This window comes from Gastrolobium bilobum, unplaced genomic scaffold (genome assembly GCF_033153095.1).
Source record: "Gastrolobium bilobum isolate Gb01-03AN ecotype WA unplaced genomic scaffold, APGP_CSIRO_Gbil_v1 utg2195, whole genome shotgun sequence".
NCBI lineage: Eukaryota > Viridiplantae > Streptophyta > Magnoliopsida > Fabales > Fabaceae > Gastrolobium > Gastrolobium bilobum.
The window spans coordinates 1,043,100-1,067,478 of record NW_026895782.1 but is presented as its reverse complement, the minus strand read 5'-3'; the positions used below and the strand labels follow the sequence as shown (position 1 = coordinate 1,067,478).

At 30.9% G+C, this 24,379-nt stretch overlaps 2 protein-coding genes across 4 annotated transcripts; one reads left to right on the top strand and one right to left on the bottom strand.

Moving 5' to 3' along the window:
- Window positions 1–10,248: 10,248 nt before the first annotated feature.
- LOC133295966 (glucose-1-phosphate adenylyltransferase large subunit 2, chloroplastic) lies at window positions 10,249–14,906 on the top strand. 3 transcript variants are annotated; one of them, XM_061494907.1, is made up of 14 exons: window positions 10,249–10,723; window positions 10,811–10,927; window positions 11,046–11,219; window positions 11,335–11,427; window positions 11,514–11,597; window positions 11,680–11,735; window positions 11,893–11,986; window positions 12,096–12,281; window positions 12,404–12,484; window positions 12,881–12,967; window positions 13,079–13,183; window positions 14,324–14,430; window positions 14,606–14,666; window positions 14,780–14,906. In XM_061494907.1, exons 1-14 carry the CDS (start codon window positions 10,496–10,498, stop codon window positions 14,879–14,881), a joined length of 1,575 nt encoding a protein of 524 aa, XP_061350891.1. In that variant the 5' UTR covers window positions 10,249–10,495; the 3' UTR covers window positions 14,882–14,906. The 3 variants fall into 3 exon arrangements, with proteins under 3 accessions (XP_061350891.1, XP_061350890.1, XP_061350892.1); XM_061494906.1 differs by having other exon boundaries at window positions 10,802–10,927; XM_061494908.1 differs by lacking the exon at window positions 10,249–10,723 and having other exon boundaries at window positions 10,870–10,944.
- A 31-nt stretch (window positions 14,907–14,937) lies between these two features.
- LOC133295967 (mannan endo-1,4-beta-mannosidase 7-like) lies at window positions 14,938–18,495 on the bottom strand. Its single transcript, XM_061494909.1, has 5 exons — window positions 18,071–18,495; window positions 17,702–17,896; window positions 16,651–16,773; window positions 16,108–16,301; window positions 14,938–15,646 (listed from the first exon to the last, which is right to left on the bottom strand). The coding sequence occupies exons 1-5, from the start codon at window positions 18,386–18,388 to the stop codon at window positions 15,199–15,201; spliced, it is 1,278 nt and encodes a 425-aa protein (XP_061350893.1). The 5' UTR covers window positions 18,389–18,495; the 3' UTR covers window positions 14,938–15,198.
- Window positions 18,496–24,379: the final 5,884 nt, after the last annotated feature.

Here is a 24,379-nt window from a genome sequence, read left to right as displayed (position 1 = left end):
AGAAATTCTCATTATCACTTAATGACTATATATATATATATATATATATATATATATATATATATATATATATATATATATATATATATATATATGGGGAAGAACTAGGGGTGTAAATGGGTTGGGCTGGGCTGGGCTTTGGCCATCCTGGCCCAAGCCTACGTCAAAAAAAATTTAGCCTATCTGGCCTACTGGCCTATTAAAGGCTTTATTTGTAGGCCAAGCCCGGCCCATTTTCAAAAATAAGAAAGCCTGACATGGCCTACAGGCCTTGTAGGCCTCCCACTATATATACTAAGCAAAAAAAATAATTGTATAGAGCAAAGAAAGTTCCATTCATGCATGCACTAGTACTTCTCATAAGAAAAAAATGACAAACAAGAAAGAGTCAACATAATACCTCAGCTCTAGAATGTATATCATAGAGGAATAGAGTCAAAGAAATGGGAAAAATAAGAAAAATACAATTACTAGATGCTGAAATAAAGTCTACAAGAGAATGTCATTCATCTAAAAATCTTTAAACCACCAACAAGACAAGGGAAAGAAAAGTATTATTGAAAGATCTTCATCAGTAACATCATAATCCAGCAAGCTACCCATTGTTCCATGGTATTAAGTTGCAACAACATGTAAAATTTGGAGACATTAGACAAGTTTTCCTTTCATAAAATAAAATAGCACAAAAAGTAAGAGATATTGGTATTTGGCACTTTGTGTCTTTGCCACATAAAATAAATATTATTTTATTATTTTATTTTAATAAATTAAATAGGCCAGCCTACAAGGCTGTAGGCCGGGCTTGACAAAATTGGCCTATGGCCTATTTATTAAAAAAGCTATTTTGTAAGTCTAAGCCTACTCTACTTTTCTGAAAGGCTGGGCCTGGGCTGGGCTCAATGTAGGCCGGGCCGTAGGCTGGGCTGGGCCAGCCTGGCCCATTTACACCCCTAGGAAGAACGCTATACAGATTAACAAGAACTCTTGAAAAGAGAAGCGGGAAAATCACTAACTGCATAACAGAATCGTAACTGACTATAAAACTGAAAACGGTTAAGTTGCTGCCTTTCTATCGTGATGCTGTGAATTTTGCATCAGCCACGTCAGCGTTGATAGAACTTAGCTGCTGATGAGTCTCGGCTTTCTTAGCCTGATCATTGAGCTCATTGGGCTGTGTAGACATCTCACATATTACAAGTCAAACATCGGTAAGGACTTTCTTCGAAAATGATTTTTTTTTTCTAAAATTAGATTTCTATGGGTATTTTTCATTTTTAGAAAAATATTGAAACTCTTACTTATCTCATGTCACATTTGAATGAAGTATAAATATAAAATTCTTCTATTTATTTTAAATAAGTGCTACATGGAATTAAATAGCAACTACTAACTAGTTATGCATCTTATAATGCAGGAACACAAAGAAATATTTACCTTCTTCCAACGCCCTTCACTGAAAAAATAAAATAAAAGTAATTTACTTTTTGAATCATCATTTTTTTACTAAGATAATCTCTTATAATATTTTCCTTCTCCTCAATGTGATTTTATCACTGTTTAGTACATTTAAAAAAAAAATCAATTTTCTCTTTTTACATTATTTTTTTTACTTTTCTTTCCAAATCTTAATTGCTTATAGTCTCAAAATAATTAATTTCGATATTTTCTCCTAAAAACTCTTCTGATACTGTTAAATTAATTTCTTTAATTTTTTTCATTAAATTTTACTTTTTCACTTTTTCTTCTCAAATCTCAGTTGATCTACTACTCCTATGTATCAAATTATATTATATAGTATTAAAAGTAGTTTAATATTTTAATATACTTTTCTCTTAAAGAATGACACATTATTTTTAATTTTTTAAACTTCAAATTCAGTTTTTTAATTAATTATTTGTATTATCTTTAAAATTTTCCACCCATATGAATCGAAAACACCACCAAGTTTAATGGTTGAACCCCATAAGATCAGGCCAATGACCGCTTTGCTCATTCACATACAAGAGCCCAATCTTCAAACCTTATGGCAAATTAGTGTGGTCATGGGTTCACGAAGAAAAAACTATTATCAATCCTTTAACTCAATGTTAGGGATGTTTATGTTCTAAATTGTATCGATTTTGAAATAAAAATCATCTGATGCAATTCTTTTGATTTAATTATTTAATCATCTATTCGGTTTGGATTATTTTCAAATCTGGTCCAATCCAATCTAATTTTATTCGGTTTGGATTAAATCAGTTTTTGATTTTTCGAAAGGCTTAAAGTTGCAGCCATATAAATCATTAGTTATATCAAAATGAAGCCATACAAAGTTACAAAGATAAAATAAAGTAATAGAAAATAATTTACCAAAAAAAAAGTAATAGAAAATAAAAAATTAAAATAAGGTAGTTTGCTATCAATAACATTCAAGATTCCAAGTCAGTAAAACTACAAGATTTCAAGTCACCATCTTTCTCTTCTATACTTCACTCTAAATACATAATACGTTGGATTGGTTTTCACTGACCAAACCAAAAACCGACCAATCCAATTAAAATTTACGATTTTTTTTGTTTTTAGTTAATAATTTTTGGATTCGATCACCGCAGTTTAGATCGGTTGATGAACACCCCTACTCAATGTCACTCGTACTTTGGTTATTATCATTTATGCTAACAAATTTTCAATTGAAGTTTAACATCCCTAAATTGAAGATTTCTATTCCCTTTCATTTTTTCTTTCTCCTTCTCCCTCTCTGTTGTTAGACCTCTGGTATGGACCTTTTAGATAATACTCTAATGCTGCAATCTCATAAACTTTAACAAGAACCAATAAAAAAAATGTTGTTTGACATTCACGATGATAAGTTAATAATTTAATGGTATGGAATTTTCCTAGGTTTGGCTAGGATCTGAATTCTGTTGGCAGTTTAGGATTAGGACTTATACAAAGAGCGTTGTGACATTGAATTCCCTTACAATATAATGTATTTGATAATAAATGATGTCGAACTCACAGATAAAAAAGGTGATGAATTAAGATTGATAAATACAAACTCTTCTCTTAAATTATTAAATAATAATTTAAAAATAAAAATAATAATCCTAAAACCTAAAACACAAAATATAACATGTAAAGTTATGATCTTGACACTGAACAATAAAAATGAGAATAACATTACTTAATTGATGGTTAAGGCCTAAGGGATATATATCTTGAACTTGATCCGAGTGGATGAGGTCTCCAATGTAGTTATCTTGAAACTCGATGTGGTTGAAAATGTTGAAAAAATCGTAGTTGATGTTGTCGTCGACGCTGGAGCTACCAGTGTTTTTGGCAGAGAGAAAACAGATCAATAAAATGGCATTTGCGAGCACAAAAGCGTAGAAGTGGTAGGTTGGGTTGCTGCAGACAAGCCACAATGCTTGGACAGTGCTTGAGAACCAAGACCTGAACCAAAAGATGAAGAGAGCACCACAGAGAATAAACAAGTGCGAGATGTTTGCAAGCTTTAGCTTCCCATGGAAGCTTCTCATGGCAGTGGTAAACTCATACCTAACGTTTTGGAATTGCAAGGAAGCCATTGAAACAAACGTTAAGGGAGAAAGCAAAAACAAAACATGCCAACATAGGATTATGAGCTCGTTTATATATAGACATGGGTACAAGATATCATTGTCATCAGTGACATATTTGACATAGAATTTCAATAATATCAAGAATCTTTCCTACAAAAAGGAAAGAAATAATAATAATTACAATATAATTATTGAAATAAATTTGATATTTTTTACTTTGCATAGATTTTAAGAGATTCCCTATTTCTTATCTATTGTCAATGATTTTATTGAAATAACTCTATTTCTTAATTTAAGTATGATATTCCATAACTACTTTAATATTATTTTATATTAGAGTTATTCAAGAAATATTTTGATGATTGCAAAAAGATTTTGAATTATTATTAAAGATTACAAAATATTTATTTATTTTTGGTAAAAATTAAAAAAAAAAATTATCAAATCATTATTATTCATAAAAAATTTAATATTTTTAAAATTATGTCAAAGAATTATTTATGTATTAATTATTATTTAATTAAATAAATTTAAAATAATAATAATTTTAATATTTACAATTAAGATTATCACAGAATAATAGTTATTTATTATGTTAATTAATATTTACCTGAATTGAGCAGATATGAGTGTGAAATTTTTTTTTTGGAGATTACGAGTGTGAAATTTGATATGGATGATTAAGATGACGTTGCATGTGGATGAAAAAAGAAAGCACAAGATTATGTTACAACTTACATGACATGATCGTAGCTAGGGGTGTTCATCAATTGATCCAAACCGATTCAAACCGCGGTAACCGAACCGAAAAACTGAAAACCGAAAAACCAAAAACCGAAAAAAATCGATTTTAATTGGATTGGATTGGTTTTCAGATTGGTAGATGAAAACGATCCAATATATTAATTTTCCTCTACCTACTTGGGTCTTTCTCCAATCATAGCCCAAAAATTTCTAAACGCAAGACCCATTAACCCATCAACTAAACCCAAGAAAAAACCTAGTCACATCTCATCAACAAAATTTCATATATTATCATTTACTGATACTTTTGTATTTAAAAAAAATAAAATTACAAAGCCAATGTATACAAAAAAATGTTATTTGATAAAAAATCAAGAAACAAATTTTAGGATTTTCAAAAAACCGAAAACCAATCCAATCCAAACCGAAAAAAATTAGATTGGATCGGATCGGATTTGAAAAAAAAATCCAAACCGAATGGATGATTATGTGATCAAACCAAAGGATTGGATCGGATGAATTTTGCATCCAAAACTGATCCAATTCAGACTGCAAACACCCCTTATCGTAGCAAATTGGACTGCAATATTATGATAATAGACCCAAGCAAAAAAAATAAAAAATAATAAAGAAAAATGAATCAGGAATCTATTAGAAGCAGTTTCCAAGTAAATGTCTCAATTAGGTAAATTATGCTCATGAGTCAAACATAGGTACGGACTTTCTCAGAAAATGATTTTTTTCTAAAATTAAATTTTTTTATCTCATACAATATAAAAAATATATCTCTCTTATATTTTTATGGATACTTTTTTTTGGTAGACTGGGTAATTTCATTTATACAAAAATATTGAAACTCTCACTTATCTCATGTCACATTTAAATAAAATAGAAATATAAATTCTATTTATTTTAAATAAGTGCGACGTGTAATTAAATAATAACCTCTAATTCAAGGTATTAATGTTATAATGCAAGAACACAAAGAAATATTACCTTCTTTCGATGCCCATTAAAAAAAGCAATTTACATTTTTATAATAAAATCAAATCCTCATTTTTTTAGTAAGATAATCTCTTATAAAATCTTCCTTCTCCTTAAGTCCCTACGACATGTGATTTTATCACTGCTTAGTGTGTTTTTTTTTATATTTTTTTTTAAAATTATCAAATTACTTTTTTTACATTACTTTTTTTTACTTGTCTTTCCAAATCTTAATTACTTATACTCTCAAAATAATTAACTTCAATATTTTCTCCTAAAAAACTCATCCGATACTGTTAAATTAATTCCTTTTAATTTTTTACATTAAATTTTACTTTTTCTTCTCAAATCTACTACTCCTATGTATTAAATTATATTATATAATCTTAAAAGTAGTTTAATATTTTAATCTACTTTCTCTTAAAGAATGACACATACAATTCATAATTATTTTAATTTCAAATTCAATTTTTAATTAATCATGTATATAATTTTAAATTATTTATCTTTTATATTATATTTAGGATATTAATTAATCATTGTATAAATTTCTTAACTAAATTTAAAATGGAGTACAATATCTGAAATGTTTGTTAGTGGATATTATATATTAAATACAGTTATTAGAGATACGATAGGACGAATAAATCTTTGGTACTACTGCTGTACCTAAATTCAGTGTATCCCATCAATGAGAACATTACACATCAGAGGAAAGAGAAAAAATTTGACAGAAAATAAAGAATTTTAACTGACATATTATATTTTCATTGGTAGGATGTACTGAATCTTTGGTACAACAGTAGTACCAAAGATTTATTCGGATATGACAATCCATCCTAGTGTAAGACTACCAAAGCATGACAATTGGCAAAAATGAATTTTCTGTCAGAAGATTACACCCCTAGGAAATTGATATAAATTTGATTGAGCTTTACTTGAGGGACTATGGAAATATGAATATCCTTGTATCCAATAAATCTTTGGTATTATTGTTGTACTTAGATTCAGTGCATCTCATTAATGATAGCATTACACATCAGAGGAAAGAAAAAATTTGACAGAAAAAAAAAAGAATTTTAACTGACATGTAATATTTTTATTAGTGAGATACACTGAATCTTTAATACAGCATCAGTAGTACCAAACATTTATTCGCTTGTATCAATCAAGTAAAATCATGAATCCCACAAAAGATGCTAGAAAAGTGTCATGTGATCGATCCATCTTTCCTTTTTGAAAAAGGCAACGTTTGAAAGTTTTCACCCATGTCAATAGAAAACCCCACTAAGTTTAATGGTTGAACCCAATAAGCTTTGCTCAGCTCGCTGAGTAGTCTAGCTCATTCATATACAATAGCCCAATCCTCAAACCTTATGGCAAATTCCTGTGGCCATGGGCCCATGACCAAAAAACAATTATAAATCCTTTAACTTGATGTCACTCTTACTTACTTTGGTTATTATCATGGAAAAAATGTGTCATTTTAAAAGACGTAAAATTATGTTATTTTAAGAGAGAGAAAGAGATAAATAAAAGAGGAGAGAGAGTTGACAAAAAAAATAAAGACGTGAGTCCCATCTTTTTGTGAGAGTGAAAAGATATAAGTTGTGTCATTTAAAAGGATAAACATTTTTTTCTATTATCATATATGCTAACAAATTTTCAATTGAAGTTTAACACCCCTTAATCGAAGATTTCTATTCCCTTTCATTTTTTTTTTCTCCTTCTTCTTCTTTGGAGTTGGACCTTTTAGATAATACTCTATTGCTGCAATCTCTCATAAACGTTAATAAGGAATAGTAAAAAAAAAAATGTTAATAGTTTAACGGCATGGAATTTTCCTGAGTTTGCTTGGATCTGAATTTTGTTGGCAATTCAGGATTAAGATTTCGACATATGGCGTAATGGCATTGAATTCCTTAGTATATCGGTGGAAATTTATCAAACTTAAATATAGAGTAGAATCAACTTTCACTGATGTAATAATCAGTTGTTAAACAATATGTTGTCATCTGTCGACTAATACGATCCAGGAAATTACGAAAGATACAGTCTAAGAGATTTGGTGAATGATCTATTTACACTAATAGAATTATAGACTTACAGTATTAGTTATAATTCCTTTTGCATTTAAAAATTATAATTTATTAATTATGTGAATTGTTAGATGCAAATAAAATTAATATCTAAAATTAGTGTAAAATTCATTATTTTTATATTAATATATGTTTGTTGTGTCCCTTATTATTATATTTACAATTAAATCGGTGATGTTTGTGATATACTTTTTTTTTCGCTTAATTATTTTCACTGAACAATTCTTCGATTCTACTATTTTAAACTTTGGACAATTTTTTTAAGAAAGAAATTTAAACTTTCTTTGCGAGTTATTCAAACTTGATGACTGAGAATATACTTTAAAAGAATACAAATATATAAAAATATAAGAAAATAGTTACAAACTAAATTATTTACAAACTCTTACGACCAAATTTTAGTTGTTGATTTTCATCAATCTAATGGTTATAATTTATTGGGTCATATTTATTAATTAATTAGTAATTCTCAATAAATTATAACCGTTAGATTGACAGAAATCAATTGTTAAAATTTGATTATAAGAGTTTGTAAACAATTTAATTTATAAATATATCCCTTCTCAAAGTATAAATTATATTTTACTTAATATTAATATTTGAACCACATACAATAACTTGAAATAATATTTATTCTAGACCATGATGCACTGAAAGAAGAACGGAATAAAGATAAGTGACAAGCAGAACCAAGGTCCGATTGATGGGAAGAAGATTTAATTGATGTAAATTTAAAAACAAATTGCTCAAATAATATAAATTTAAAATTATATTCTAAAGTAATATAATCATTTATGTATGGGAGGGATATGCAACAAGTAGTGTGCGCAACTTCAATGTGACGCAACCAGGTGAATTGTGCACATATCTTATGTGTAACTTATGGGATTGTGCCAGTAACATAATCCTAAATGTCTCTCCCAAATTTTATTATAATGCACACTTGTATTTCTTTATTCCCCGTAAATATTAATTAGTATTATCATTATTCATATAGTCAAACAATAATTAACATAATAAATATTGAATAAATGACAATTTAAATTATTTTTTGTTTTTGATGAAAATAATTTGAATTATTTCATAAAAATAGAAAAATTTGATTATCAAATCATGATTATTGATAATAAATATAATTTTATAAATTTAAAAAAAAAATTCATTGATAAGGATTGTGCATGTTATAAGTTGCACATAAAATGTGTAAGTAACTCCCGTGATTGCGTTACATGACAATTGTATTTTTCCCTTATGTGCAATTGGTTGCATATTCCTTCCATGTATAACTCATTCCATTATTTCAGAAAATAATTTCAAATCTATTGTAGTTGATTTTATTTTTTTAAAATTTACATTAATGATATTATTTTGTCATATCTCTAGTTGGCAAATTACGTTAGAGGATATATCATGCTTTATGTCATTTGAATTTGATAGATCCACGGATGACAGCAACATGAAGTCTCAAACTGCACATGTTCCGTTGCCTCTCTTTTTTTTCTTTCAATTTTCATCATTTCATGGTTTGAATTTGAAAAAGTAGCAACCATTCCTTTATATTATCTGGGTAATAATATAAAAAAATATTTAATAATACATCAAAATTAATTATATACTTTGATACGTTTACAAAATTAAATTAAAATAAAATTCTTCGATGAGATCAGAGAGGATCTGAATGCATGTTGTTTTCATAATAGCGAATTGTCTTATTATTTGAAACAACCTATAGACTTTTTTCCTCAGTAAATGATTTATGGGTAAACAATTAACAGAGAGACATGAATGAATGTTTTATAAGGATTTAAATAAGGGTTTAGTGATTACCAAAAAAAGTAAAAAAAATAAGGGTTTAGTAAGTGTCTTTAAAAGACACAAGTGAGGTCATTTTAGTAGTTTTAATTATAAATTTTTTAAAATATATAATTATAATATTAAAATTGTATTTTTTTTTTCTCTATTTTTAAAAACTGTCAACTGAATTAGAAAATAAACTATGCATTTTTGGGAATGCATAGTTCAAAGTAGAATTATGAGATGTTCTTAGGAGGGTTGAAGATGGCTTGTAATATATAGTAACATTATTATTGAAAGTGTGATCACTATGCTCATTAGAAATGGTGCAGCAGTCCCTGAGAATCATTTGATTTCTTGCATACGAACATGGAGTGAAAAAAATTGCTCTGTGATTTTCAGACATACTTTGAGGGAGAGTAACTCGGTTGATGAATTTCATATTAGACTATGAGAGACAGAAAGACTATATGACATTCAAATATTGTTGCTTGTTGATCTATTAGGGAGATCTCGTGTTTTGAGTTGAAATAATTAAGTTTCTTTTTATATTCTTTCTTTATTACGTGGATTAGGCTTTTTAAAAAATCTGTTAAAAGGACATAAAATATAAAGAAAAAATGTTTATTTAAATGACATAATTTATATTCTTTCACTCTCGCAAAGAAGTGAGACCCACGCCTTTATTTTTTTGTCAACTCTCTCCTCCCTTATCTATTTCTTTCTCTCTCTTAAAATGACAGAACTTTACATCCTTTAAAATTACATACACTTTATCCAAAATATAAATATTACTATAATTTAATATTTAATAAATAAAAAGAAATATTTTTTTCCTCCAGAAAAAAATTCTTGTGAAAAAAGAAAAAAAACGTCAAAATGGGAGGAAGTGTCAGTGTCATCTTCAGTCATAGAAATTTGTAGCCATTGCTGACTCAGTGACAGAGAGATTTCACTGTTTTCTTGTGAGTCTTCAGTCTCGCTCGCATGCCAAGAAATGTCATTTCAGTTCAACGCATTCTTCCCTTTATGCACAATCAACCTACACTACTACATTTCATTCTACCCTCCCAATACCAGCTTCGATTTTCTTCAACCAAGTCCCAAACTGAGAACTGGGTGCTATGAAAAGCTTGATCTTTTGAGGGCCAAGTTGATTTGAATCTTCCTCCTAATTTTGATTCCTCAACTTTTGGGAAAAGTTTGGAATTTTATGAAAGTGGTTTAGCTCTTCATTTATGCAACATAGACTCACCAGAGTCAGTTCCACTGAGCACAGATACTGAAAAGAGGTTTTTGATTCATTCAGCTATGGATTCAACTTGTGCTGCCCTGAGTGCCAATCTAGTTAAAGTTAGCAAGGGAGTTGGAAGGAACAGAGGAAGTGGGTTTCTCGGTGAGAGTTTAAACACAAGAAGAGTATTGAGCATTAAATTATGCAAGACTTCACAAACCCATAGCAACCTTAGAAACTTGAAGCCTGGAACTGGAATTGCACACGCTGTTCTCACATCAGACATCAACGAAGAGTCCATGATGGTATAATGAAAGAAAGAAAGAAAATCGCTTGGTTTTTTTGCATTCAATTCCGATGCTTAACTGAAGTGCTTCTTTCAGGCATTCCAGGAGGTACCCACTTTTGAGACTCCCAAAGCAGACCCAAAAAGTGTAGCTTCAATCATATTGAGTGGTGGTGCTGGAACTCGTCTCTTTCCTCTTACTAGCAGAAGAGCCAAGCCCGCGGTATATATAATTCTCTTGTGAGTTTCTATGTTTGTTGCTAAAAATGATAGGAGTGGTTTTCTGATGATTTGCAAATCCTCCTTCATGTAAAGTTTTTGTATTTGAATGAAATTCGCAGGTTCCAATAGGAGGGTGTTATAGACTCATAGATATCCCGATGAGCAATTGCATCAACAGTGGCATCAGAAAAATATTCATTCTAACACAGTTCAACTCTTTCTCCCTTAACCGCCACCTGTCTCGCACATACAATTTTGGTAATGGCATGAATTTTGGAGACGGTTTTGTTGAGGTGAGTTACTGGTAATATTGTAAAGGAAGCGAGATTTATCATCAAATTTGAAGAAATTTATTAAACATGAAAGCATGGTGATTATAATATTGAATCATAATTTACATGCGAACAGGTCTTGGCTGCCACTCAAACACCTGGAGAAGCAGGGAAGAAATGGTTCCAAGGGACAGCTGATGCTGTGAGGCAATTTATATGGGTTTTTGAGGTAAAAACTTATGATGTTGGGTATTTGCTGAAATTACTTGTTTGATATGGAGTAGAGTGAATGTGTGTGTCTGGATTATCATGCAGGATGCTAAGAACAAGAATGTTGAGAATATATTGATACTTTCTGGCGATCATCTTTACCGAATGGACTATATGGACTTTGTACAGGTACAAATAATATTATTTCTCATCTAAGACTACAACTAGTATCGTTAACTAATGGTGATTTTGATGGGGACTGTCATTGCAGAAACACATTGACACAAATGCTGATATCACAGTTTCATGTGTACCCATGGATGACAGGTACTTATCTACTGAAAGGATTTGGTTTTGTTGATTGATTTCTTACAATGAAGGCATACCACCTCATTTGCAAGAGGCAAAGCTTTCACTAACAATGATAACATTTTATTTTTGGTTATATATTGAATGGAGTTGATCACTATTAACTGTCTTGTAGCCGTGCATCGGACTATGGGCTGATGAAAATTGATAAAACAGGACGGGTTATACAGTTTGCAGAAAAACCTAAGGGATCATATCTGAAAGCAATGGTATATAAATAGTATCTCAAGTTCGATCTTTCTTACATCCTTTTACCTGAAAGTTGGGAGTCAATTTAATCTAGTTGTTGTCTAGCTAATGCATCGTCAATAACTGCAGCATGTTGACACAACTCTCCTTGGATTATCTCCAGAAGAAGCAAAGGAACATCCTTATATTGCATCCATGGGTGTCTACGTGTTTAGAACTGAGACCCTGCTGAAACTATTAAGATGGAGCTATTCTTCCTGCAATGACTTTGGATCTGAAATTATCCCATCTGCTGTGAGCGAGCACAATGTCCAGGTGAGAGGGAAGATTATTACTGCTATTCTTTTTTAAAATCTTTGAATGCTAATGTTTTTTTTTTTTTTTTTAAGGTTTAGCTGTGACTAACTTTATGTTTCTGCTTCAATTTGCATTCTCAGGCATATTTGTTCAATGACTACTGGGAAGATATTGGAACTATTAAGTCCTTCTTTGATGCAAATCTGGCCCTAACAGAACAGGTTTGCTTAACTACATTGTAGTTTTATTTTGGTTCATATTTCTAATGATTAGTCTCAGTAACTATTTTGGTATTCAGCCAATTTGGATGGTTTTGCATGGTAAGAAGTTCAACTACATGCCAATGGGTGGGTAATTATAAACTCCAGAAACCACAGTTGGTCATATTTCAATTTTTAAAACAAATGAAAATATTCACTTATGAGGAAAAGCATCACATATTGCTGCAGAACTTGGGAACCTTTCACGGTTTAGAGGCCTTAATTTAGTACTCAAGTTTTTGTTGATAACCGACTTGATAATGCTATTGGGAAAAAGAGATTTTACTATGGAATAAAATTTCATTTACAAGAAAAAATGTAGTAAATTTACTGATCACATACATATATTACTTGCAGCCTCCAAAATTTGAATTCTATGATCCAAAGACACCTTTCTTCACTTCCCCAAGATTCCTACCACCCACTAAAGTAGAAAAATGCAAGGTATGACAGCCAGCTTTTACCTGGTTGCTTTATGGAATTTGTGCTGAATATGAGTGCTTGATTGGTTTCTGTTGTTGACGTTACTGTTTGAATGATTGGTTGGTTTCATAGATTGTGGATGCAATTATTTCTCACGGTTGCTTCCTGAGGGAGTGTAGTGTTCAACATTCTATTGTTGGGGTACGCTCACGTTTAGAGTCCGGTGTGGAGCTTCAGGTAAAACATTTTGCACTTTCCTATGGTTATCACTTTTTTGGGGGGAAATGGGGTGGGGTTACATGATGACCCTTGAAAATTTGTGTTCTACATGAATTGTACTACCCAAAATTGGTGGGGAAGGGGAAAAATGCATTTTGCACACATTTATCCATAACCTCGGATTTTTTTTTTCAGGAGTTGAGTACATGAACATGTCAACTTTCTCAGTTATTCGTCTTCCTATTTCTTTTGCCAATTCGTAGGAATTAATTTTTAGTGTTTCTTAAAAGTTAGTAGAATGCTTAGGAGGACAAAACATATCAGTCAAGATCAGAGTGCTTGTTCAACTCTGAAACAATTTATAGGAAGTGTTGAGATATATAGTCCCACATTGGTTGTATGTGCAACTAATGTGGAGTTTATAAGGCCTTGGGCACTCCCACCCTTTGAGCTAGCTTTTGGGGTGGTGTATCCCAAGGTTCTTTACATGGTATCAGAGCGTTCGAAATCTCACCGCCTCCCACTTTCTTTGTAGTGGAATTTCCTCATGTAGGTGGGCTTGTATGTTGTCCACCCTTCAAGCCCAGTGGGCTCTCGTGTGAGGGGGCGTGTTGAGATATATAGTCTCACATTGGTTGAGTTACATGGTATCAGAGCTCGAGTGACTATAGGGTCACACGTTCGATCCTCACCGCCTCCCAATTTAAAGTGGAATTAAAATAAAAAAGCACAAAAGGTACACGAAAATTGGGCTTGTGCAATATCCACGCTTCTAGCCCAATGAGCTCTCGTGTGAGGGGGCGTGTTGAGATATATAGTAATCTCACCGCCTCCCACTTTCTTTGTAGTGGAATTTCCTCATGTAGGTGGGCTTGTATGTTGTCCACCCTTCAAGCTCAGTGGGCTCTCGTGTGAGGAGGCGTGTTGAGATATAGTCCCACATTGGTTGTGTGGAATTTATAAGGTCTTGGGCACTCCTACCCTTTGAGCTAGCTTTTGGGATGGTGTATCTCAAGGTTCTTTACAGGAAGATTACCTCTAGATACCTTTCCTGACAGACATGTTGCTGGCATGTAATACTGGATGCTTGAGTTGACGCCTTCTGTTTTGGAGCAACCGTGATAAATGTTTTGTGCCTTTATGGGCTTTGCAATCCAGGATACCATGATGATGGGTGCTGACTACTATCAAACTGAGTCTGAAATTGCATCTTTGCTGGCAGAAGGAAAGGTTCCTATTGGTGTTGGAGAAAATACCAAAATCAGGTTCGATTATGTCATATAAACTATTTGGATTCATGTGGAATTCCCTCATATTCTAGATGAACAAACAAGTAACAGTCCAAGCTATGGTTACCAATTTACATGCCATAACATCAAAATTAATTGGCGACCTCCATTTCTTATTTTTGCTAATTTCGTACTCCCAACATTTTTTAAGGAATTGTATAATCGACAAGAATGCCAAGATAGGAAGAAATGTGATTATTGCAAATGCCGATGTAAGTGCAGTTTCAAAATCTTGCTTTCAGAAACTGCAGAATACTTTATTTTTTTTACTATTGGTAATTATTGACTAGACTTCTCTGTTGATTTAAACACATTGACTTCTCAGGGTGTGCAAGAAGCGGATAGGCCCAAGGAAGGATTCTACATTAGGGCAGGCATCACGGTTATACTGAAGAATGCTACAATTAAAGATGGAAAAGTTATATGAAGCACTTAACATTATCCAGCGGGTCACTTTATAGTTTAGATAAATCATAATTAACTCACCAACATGTAGGAAGATGAAATACATGCTTGTATATTACAAGTTACTTTCTATATAAGAACTCATTAGTTTCTGAATAAATAATAGCTATGGTTTCTTTCTATCAGCCATCATATGCTGATGAGAATTATACCTATATAAGATTATGGCATTTGTAGAACACTTCAATTGTAACACCATAACGGAAATGGACCATTCTGCCTTGTGGGATTATTAGAACTCTGCTTTAGTATAGGGACACTTCATTCTGAAAACTTATCTCAGTTTCTGCTGTCAGCACCAGCATGCCACTCTGAGCTTCTAATTTCCTTTGCTTTGTTCCACTTGTCAATGTTTCTCAGCCTTGCATACATCTTCCGAATTCGGTTTAGCTTTTGAGATTGTTGAGCAATCAAAGTAGTTGTTGAGGGGCTCTCACTTAAGACCACCTCGTAACCATCTCGAAAAGAATCCATTCCTTCAGCTAGAAGTTGCCAAAATAAGCCACCAACAGCAGCTCCGCCACCACTTGCTGAAGAATATATTGCTGAATATACAGTATTGAAAAACCGATCCCTTGGGGTTGAGTTAGTACCAAATTTTTTTGTGGAAATCCCAAACTCCGCAAATAGAAGTGGCTTGTGAAGAGTGTTCTGTGCATCTTGGATGTGCTCATTGAGCCACCGACCTAAGAAAGAGATTTGGTCTTCATAACTTGAACTTTGTAGCCTGCTCATGGAAAGTAAACAAACCAATTCACCATTATCACGACGAGCAAAATCTTATTAAAACTTTTAACGATAAAGGTAAGAAGAGAAATGTTAAACAATTTGACATAATGTAACACTTTATTCGATTTAATTCGGTTCGAATGTTGTCATATTCATATTAGACAACTAAAAATGGAGAAGATATCTTAAGAGAACTATACCTATATGGACCCGACCGATTTCAAGTGGCAATATATAAGTGCAATTTTTTTTTAACAAAAAGAAGTAATGATTTACATTTTGATAAAATAATAGTATATGAGTAACAAATTATGAATGTGATTTAATGAACAAGTTTTTTTCTTCAAAAGTTGTTATTTATATTTTACTTTTTGAAGTTCATCCTACACTCATATGGATGATTTCAATCCCATCATTCTGAATTTATAAAGAATAAAGAATTGAAATAAAAATTCACACCATTGATCCGGATACGAGTGGACTGTTGCAAAATCGATGCCAGGTATTTGGTTGTTTGCAATGAAATCTGTTCCTACTTGGAAGTTAGGATTAGACTCTTGCTTTGACTGCCCGTAGAAACCCTCCAGACCAGCTTCCAGCAAATGGTTTCCATCTATGGATTTCAAGTAAGATGCCATCTCAGTAATCCAAGCCTGTCAAAAGTGAAAAACTACTTGAATTGATCTCTTCCTATGTTTAAAACAAATTTATATGCATTTTGAAAATTGAAGTCTCGTCTGTCGTCACGACTCATAAAGTTGGATTCACACGTTCTGTTAATTTGTTTCCACTTATTAATGCTTAGTTAAAAAGTCATGATCCATTTTTTCTGTAAGCATTACCACTTATTAATTAGTGCTTAGTCACAAAGTCATGGTCCATTTTTAATTGAACAAACATAAATGCATTATACAAAAAAAAGTCTCTAGATTTAATTGTATCGGAATAGTGCTTTAAATCGCATGCACATAAACAAAATTGAGTAGCCAAAGAATAGTTTACCTGAACGGCCTTTCCTGATTGATCTGAAGGGCACCTAATCTCATTCATAAGCTCCCAAGCCATTATAGTTGGGTCGTCTTTGTAAGCAACTCCAGTGAGGGTGTTAAGTCTTGTAAGTACAGTCTATAACAATGTAGATAAAAACTATAATGTTATATTTGTTATTTACTTTTTGAAACTACCCTGAACTCGATCTATAGGTGTCATCCATGACACCTTTTAGGTGGGAACAATTATTCTGCAAAAGATGTTAGCTAGGTACATTTATTTTTGGTATGACATTAAGCAGGACCATTTAAGCTTAGAGCAAGTTAAACAGCGATAACTGGTTAGGTTAGGTTAATCTAACATTTGACCAGCCAGGGCGTGATCAGAGGCAGAATCTTTGGGACAGCAATATGTCCTTTCACGAGAGGAATTTGTCTTCCACTAATTTTCTTCTTTTGCCTTTTCGTTATTGATTTATTCACCCTTGTACATTATTGATAGGGATAATTACAACTCACCTGCCCCCATCATGTTAGCGTTATTTATATTTACATTTTTTTATTTTAAATTACACCTTTTTTTTCATGCACTATCTTTTTAAAAGTAACAAAAAAAAAATTCCTTATCAATAACACTTTCAGGGGAATATAACTATATAAGAAGGAAAATCTCAAAAAAAAATATTTTTTGCGACAACTGATTATAATTATGCATTTTCAGAAATATATAGTTATAATCGTAAAATTATTTTTTTCTTTTTTCTCAAGCCATCAGATAACTTTTGAAGATAAAAAAAAAACTTTAAAATATAACTAAATATTCTAAAAAATACATGGTTATAATCGGTTGTTGTAAAAAGGATCGTAGAAACCTCTTATTTCATAATAAATTATTTTGTTTTTTTGGTTCCTTACCTGACATAAAAATTCATCAAATCTATATAACCTTCTATCTAGATCCTCACCCATCCTATCCCGCTGAGTATACCCTTTTATTCTTCTGTCAACAAGGATAATATTAATGAAAATAGGAAAAAGAAAATAAAGAGAAAACAAGTGTTTACCTTGATGTGGTTTTTGTAGTATCCCTTTACCACAGGATTTGTGAAGAAATCGTCTTCAGAAATTATGGACTGGCCCTGACTCCTTCCCCAGTCGACATATTGTTTCTTTCCTCCTAAGTTCTCATAGTTGTTCACCAAACTCAACACCAGCTTGATCCCATATTTTCTAGCTTCACTTATTGCGAAGTCCAACCCCTTTTATTTTTAATCCAAGAAAACAGAGAGTAAACAAATGGAAAAGAACACCAACAATTACGAGTACAACAAGTGTACAAAATGATGTAAATAAACAATTCAAGGCGTTGCTCTACAAAATTAATAAATATAAGATTGAAAAAAATGGAGATCAAGATTGAAGAGTATATTAACCTGAAACATTTCCTCATTGTAGGATCCAGGAGAGTATTGTAAGGGTTTATATCCACCATCGCTGAAAGCCCAAGTCCTGGCTATGTTAAGTCCATGATTTGTAGCCTCTTGAAACACCGATGAAACCTTGTTTCTCTGAGATGGATCAGCTGCAACATACATTAGCCAATAGGCATTAAAACCATTAGCATAGTAGGGGCTTCCGTTCAGCATAAGTTGCATTCCTCTTGCTTTCACAAACCCTGCATCAGCTTCCACGTGGAGTGCTAGTGTAACATAGAGAACTAAGAAAACAAGAAAGAACCCATGCTTCATCATTCTGTTTAATCTCTTCCCACTAATTCCTACTCCCTGACTTGCTTGCTCTTGAATGTTAGTGAAGTGTAGGATATTATTGGCTTTCAAATTGCGTTGAAGCAAGTAAAGATTCTGTCCTTGTTTATAGGGTAAGTGTGACAGTGTTGAAAGGAAACTTCATTTTAAAAAAAAAATAAGCAGTTACTAACTTACTATATATTTCTCAATGATGAACGAAATGACAGAAAAATAAAAATAAAAATAAAAAAATAAAAAACAGTTGGGGCGTGCCGGCGTGGTGATTAAAGTTAAACTTAAACAAGACGCTGGCCGCTGGAGTGGGAGTAGCAGTACAATAACCACAACCACACGAGTCCCTGTCACTCTGGTCTCTGGGTACGTACATGTGGGGTCGCCATCTGTGGAAACTGGAAAAAGAGGTAGTTAAAATTATTTGCCATGTCCATATGACAGAGTTTATATTAAATATTTCTAATTATTCAAATAATATTAAATACTTTTATATTTTGTAATAGATTAAATACTTTTTTTTATGAAGAGGGATATTCTTACTACCAAAATTTTCTACTACCAACTCACTACTTATCTAATCACCAGTGGATCAATATTTTCTCTTTTTTCAAAAACTTTTTAGCATTTTCTCTCTTTGATTCAATGGTGATTAGATAGATAGTAAGTTAGTAATAGAAAATTTTAGTAGTAAGAATATCCTCCCTCTTATGTAAAACAGTATCATAAAGACATTTATTGACAAAATCTTGTATTTTTTTCCTTTTCTATTTATAATTAGAAGTTAAATGTCTTATCGGGTAATTTACTAAAAGCATAATTTTAATTACGTTTAAATATTTACATTTATCATTGAAAATTTTAAATAAAGAATTTTTTCTTAAATTTTATTTCCTCATTTAATCATAAAAACATATTAAATAGGCACAAAATCATTAAGGCATTTTAACTATTTAAAAAAAATCAATGAGAAAATAAACTTATGATAAAATATATTTAATCATAAAATCATTATTACATAGGCACAAAATCAATATAAGGCTTTTGAAATTAAAAAAAAAAAATCAACTTAGCAAACGGGATTAACACTCGTTTTGGATGACAAGAAAATTTTTATCTCATATCGTAGGAGATACACTTTCAATTAACAATAATACATTGGAATTAAAGTTTAATTTACATCAACATTAATAATTTTAAATGCATTTAATAAATTTTATAATGTTATTACATTATCCAATAATAAAAACCAACATGTAGATATTGTAAGACTTTATTTTCACGCACCCATATATATATATATATAAAGAAAATGAAAAACCTTGTCTGTCCTTATTGAATTAGTTGTCTTACGAAACTAACTAACCTTATTTATATGGACTCAAAAAATAATTGTTACTTACGCCGAAAGGAACGAGAAAGACAGGTTTATGAAATTAAAGGCGTCAATTGCGGCGAAAATTTGAGGTTCAGTGCCTTCTCAATTAAAATTTGAAAGTCCGATACCCCGTCGACCTCGAATGGAGACAGAGGAAAGATTCAAAGGTGCAATGTAAGATCAAGCAACGCAAGGAATAAAGTGGCAGGCATAAAACGAAAATGTCTCATTAGCAAGTTGAGTTTTATATGTGCCGATTTTATTTTAAGTTTAAAACCTACTAAAAGTTTCTTTAGATTAACGATAAACAAACTTTCAAATTAAAATTAATTTCACGTTTAAAGATTTAAAAAATACCTAGTAATCTTTAAAAACAAAAATTGGTTGTAGGATTAATATTATTTATCACAAAAATGTATTATGAATCATATTTAACCAATATGGAGAGAATATATATATATATATATATATATATATATATATATATATATATATACACACACGGAGAAAAAGTTATTCTTTATTAGTGTTACAAAAGTGAAAGAAAAAAATGATACTTTGATATGTATTTTTTACGGTGAGTGAAAAATCAAACTCGACATATGGGAATGAGTAGTATTATCAGTTACCATTAAACTACAATCAATTATTGGTTAAAATGCACCTTATAATATATTTATGGGTTTATTTTTTCTGCAGTTACTGTAGATAAGTTATCTGCAGTAAGCCCAATACGACGTCGTTTTGAGGCATAAATCATAGTGTTTTTGTAATTTTAATTTATTTCATGATTATAATAGTCTTTATATTTATAATTTTTTAAGAATTCAATACCAAAACGACGTCGTTTTGAGAATAAATGCATATAACTTATCTGCATTAACTGCAGAAACATTTTTTTCCTATATTTATTATATAATATAATGAAATTGGTTGAATCAATGATCCACCGATTGAATAAATGACCCAATAACCTAGTATCTGAATCTAATCGATCACTAGGCCGAATTTTAAAACACTGATTGTAATGTTATGCATAATTAAATAAATAAAAGTATGATTCACCAGAAAATCTTACATTTATCAATTATCGATTGAATAGTTGAACCTTATTTATATTACAAAAAAGTAACTTATTTCAAAAAAAGTCCAAAAAGACAACAAGTAATTCGTTGTGATATGTCATTATTAGAGGTGTAAATTGGCTCAATCGGTCATACTTTGATTTAAATGGATTACATTTACCTAAAATATTTTAAGTTTGACTTAATATATATTTAAAATTCAAAAAGTTTGGCTTAAGCATATTTAAGGTTATCATTTTTTCAATATTTATCAAGGATGGAAAAAGAAAAAATAATATTATTTTATTAATTAAAACTATTTAAATAGTTATTTTATTTTCATTAAAATAAATAATATAATATAAGGCTGTCTATAAATTTGTAGATCGGGGCCTATAAAAATAAGTCTATGACGCATTTTCTTAATAGATTTTTTTGAGGCTTTAATGTTTCTATAGTGAATGTAGATAAGTTATATACATTCACTCTCAAAACGAGTCATTTTGGGATGAAAGATTAAAAAATTATAATGAGAAAGACTATTATAATCCTGAAATAAATTATAATTATAAAAATACCATGATTTCCGTCCCAAAACGACGTCGTTTTGAGCTCAATGTAGATAACTTATCTATATTGACTGCAGCGAACCTATTTTTAAACCCTAAAAATAGGTTATTTTATTGAATATTATAAATTAAATATGACTTGACATAATCATGCCATAAGCTCTCTTTTTTTTTTGTACATATAAGGGGCATAGCCCCAAAACAGAGAAAACGAAAAAAATAAAACAGGAAACTAACAGAAAAACTTAACAAGAACAGACAGAAAATATCAAAACACTAATTAACCAGGATCAAGCCTATCAACCTCCAGAAGATCAGCCAGGTCCGGATGAGGAGAGGAGATAAGCTTTAAATCATACTCATCATCAGCAGCCTATTTAGCTATCCAATCAGCATGCTTGTTGATAGTTCTAGAGATATGAGATAAAACCACACTCCAATCTCTCTGTAACCACACTCGAATCTTAGCCACCAAAGATAGCTTTCGAGTATCCTTACCATCACTAGTAAGTAAGTTCTTGATTCAGTTAGCACTTGAGTGTAGTTATGTTTACAACTATTTATGCTTGACAAACTTGCATATTTTCTATTTAGTATATATTTGAGTTAATTTAGTTTATTTTTAAAATAAAATTTAATTAAGATTTTAGTAATTTTCTTTAAAAATTCTTACACGTCAATCAAAATATGGATACATTAATTAGCGTTGTTTTATATTTTAATAACGAGTTTTATGTTTTTAATGTTTTAGGAGATAAAATTATTATCTATATATATATATATATATATATAAGTGTATAGGGCCTAACAAATTTTTGATGCTCGGAGCTCCCTCCTAAAAAAAGGTAAGAAGTTGGGGATTGAGGGGGAAATAAAAATAAAAAGTAATGGTTTTAATGGAATAAGAATTTTCAATTTAAGTAAAGGGGACTATCCGGTAATAATGGTCCAAGAGTATCAAAAATTCTGTCGTGGGGCTCATATGGAGTAATATGAAGAGAAAAATAAAATAAAAATATGGGTCTCATATCTTTTATTTATGTAGAAAATAATATTATCTCCTATGACACAAGAGACATTAAATCGTTTAATAAGATTGTGCATGACTCTTGTAAAGACACATTCATAGTTTTATGTATTATATTTTTTATATAGTTTTTAGATTTGCGTTGATTTTAATTTACTTGTTTTTTAATTTTATAAAAAATTGAGATGACATATTAAACTCGTAATTACTTTATTACAGGTTCCAATTAGGGGTGAAAGTGGGCTGGGCTGAGCCAAACTTTGCCCCGAAAAGCCGAAGCCTACGTTAAAAAAAATTCAATTTGGTCTGGCCCAAGCCTAGTACGAGTCTAATTGTTATCCTGACTTGACCCGTTTATAAAAAATAAATGGCCTGGCCTAGCCCGTTAGCCTGTTAATTTTTAACTTCCAAGCATAATCATGAATCAACTTTAAAAAATACTCAAATTCTGTTGCTAAACCAAAAATCATAATTTCAACGTCCAAACAGAATCATGAATCACAACAAAACTCATACAATCCGCATTTAAGTCACTTTCAAAAGCAAAATGTTCAAACTAAATAACATATATTTCATCGTATCCAACAAATAAATCCATACTATGTAAATTAAAATAACAACATGAATCCAACAAACACATCATGATGCTTGTAGTAAGTATAACTTCTCCCAAAAATCTTTTAATATATTCATATACACAATCTAACATGCTGAGATGTTGGTTTCTCCTACGTAAGAAATATATATAAGTTATTCTATTAAAATATAATTGAATATAATTAAGTTATAAATAATTGTAATTGATTAAATTTATATATTTTCTTTTTCTTCAAGGCATACTTATTCTATTTTACTTTATTTAAAATAAATAGTACAATATAGGCCGGCATGTAGGCTTATAAGCTAGGCCTTGTGAAAGCCGGCCTACGGCCTTTTTATTAAACAAGTTTTTTCAAGGCCCAAACTCGGCCTATTTTACGAAATATATTAGGTCAGGTTTCGCCTAATGTAGGCCGAGTCGTAGGCCTATGTAGGCCGGCCCGACCCAGTTTCACCCCTAGTTCCAATATCATATAAAATATTAACTTAACCAAAAAAATTTAGGTTATTAAGTGAATGTAATATTAATAAGTTTTGTATTATATTTTAATCATTTTTTATTTTTCAACTCAGATATTTTTTCCTTATAAAATATAACCTGTATTATATTATGCTTATTTTTCACGTCAAATAATTATTACAAAAATAATTACATTCTTGATTAAAATTTATTTTTGATGTATTGACACAGGCATTCGTCTATATCATAGGGAAGTTATACCCAAATACCTTTATACTTTTTAATTATTGTGATGTCCTCTCCTATTCATGCCAATGAAAATGACGCAAGAACATTATTAAATATTATTGAAATTTATATGCGAGGATTTCATTTTACAAATCTGATATACACTCATGCCATGTCTCCCGTTTGGGTCCCCTGAGTTGAATTCAGAAACTTTCTTTGTTCGTATTACCATTACTAGCTTTTTGAATATGAAAATAAGGCACCGACGCGCTTCGGAGATTGGAGTATGGGAGACCTTAAAGTCAAGGATATTCTTCGCGTCAAACGACAATTTTGAGAAAGAAAAAAAAAATTACTTTACAAAATTATGAACATATAAGTTGACAAAAAAAATTAAGTTAAATTGATTTTAATTTAAGAAATCTGCATTTTTTTTTTTGTAATTCAATTAAAAAAGTTGTAAATTATTCTTCAAAACTGCTGGTAGGTGATGCGCTTGGCGAGGAGTCTAACCCAAATTCTGAAGTCACATACTCACATGTGGTGGCAAAACCTTTCAACAGATCCCTGAAAAATAAGTTGTTAATGCTTTTCTTTTTTACAAATAATGATTGTATTTGTGTTTTGGGGGTTAAAAATTGTGAGAAACAAAGAGA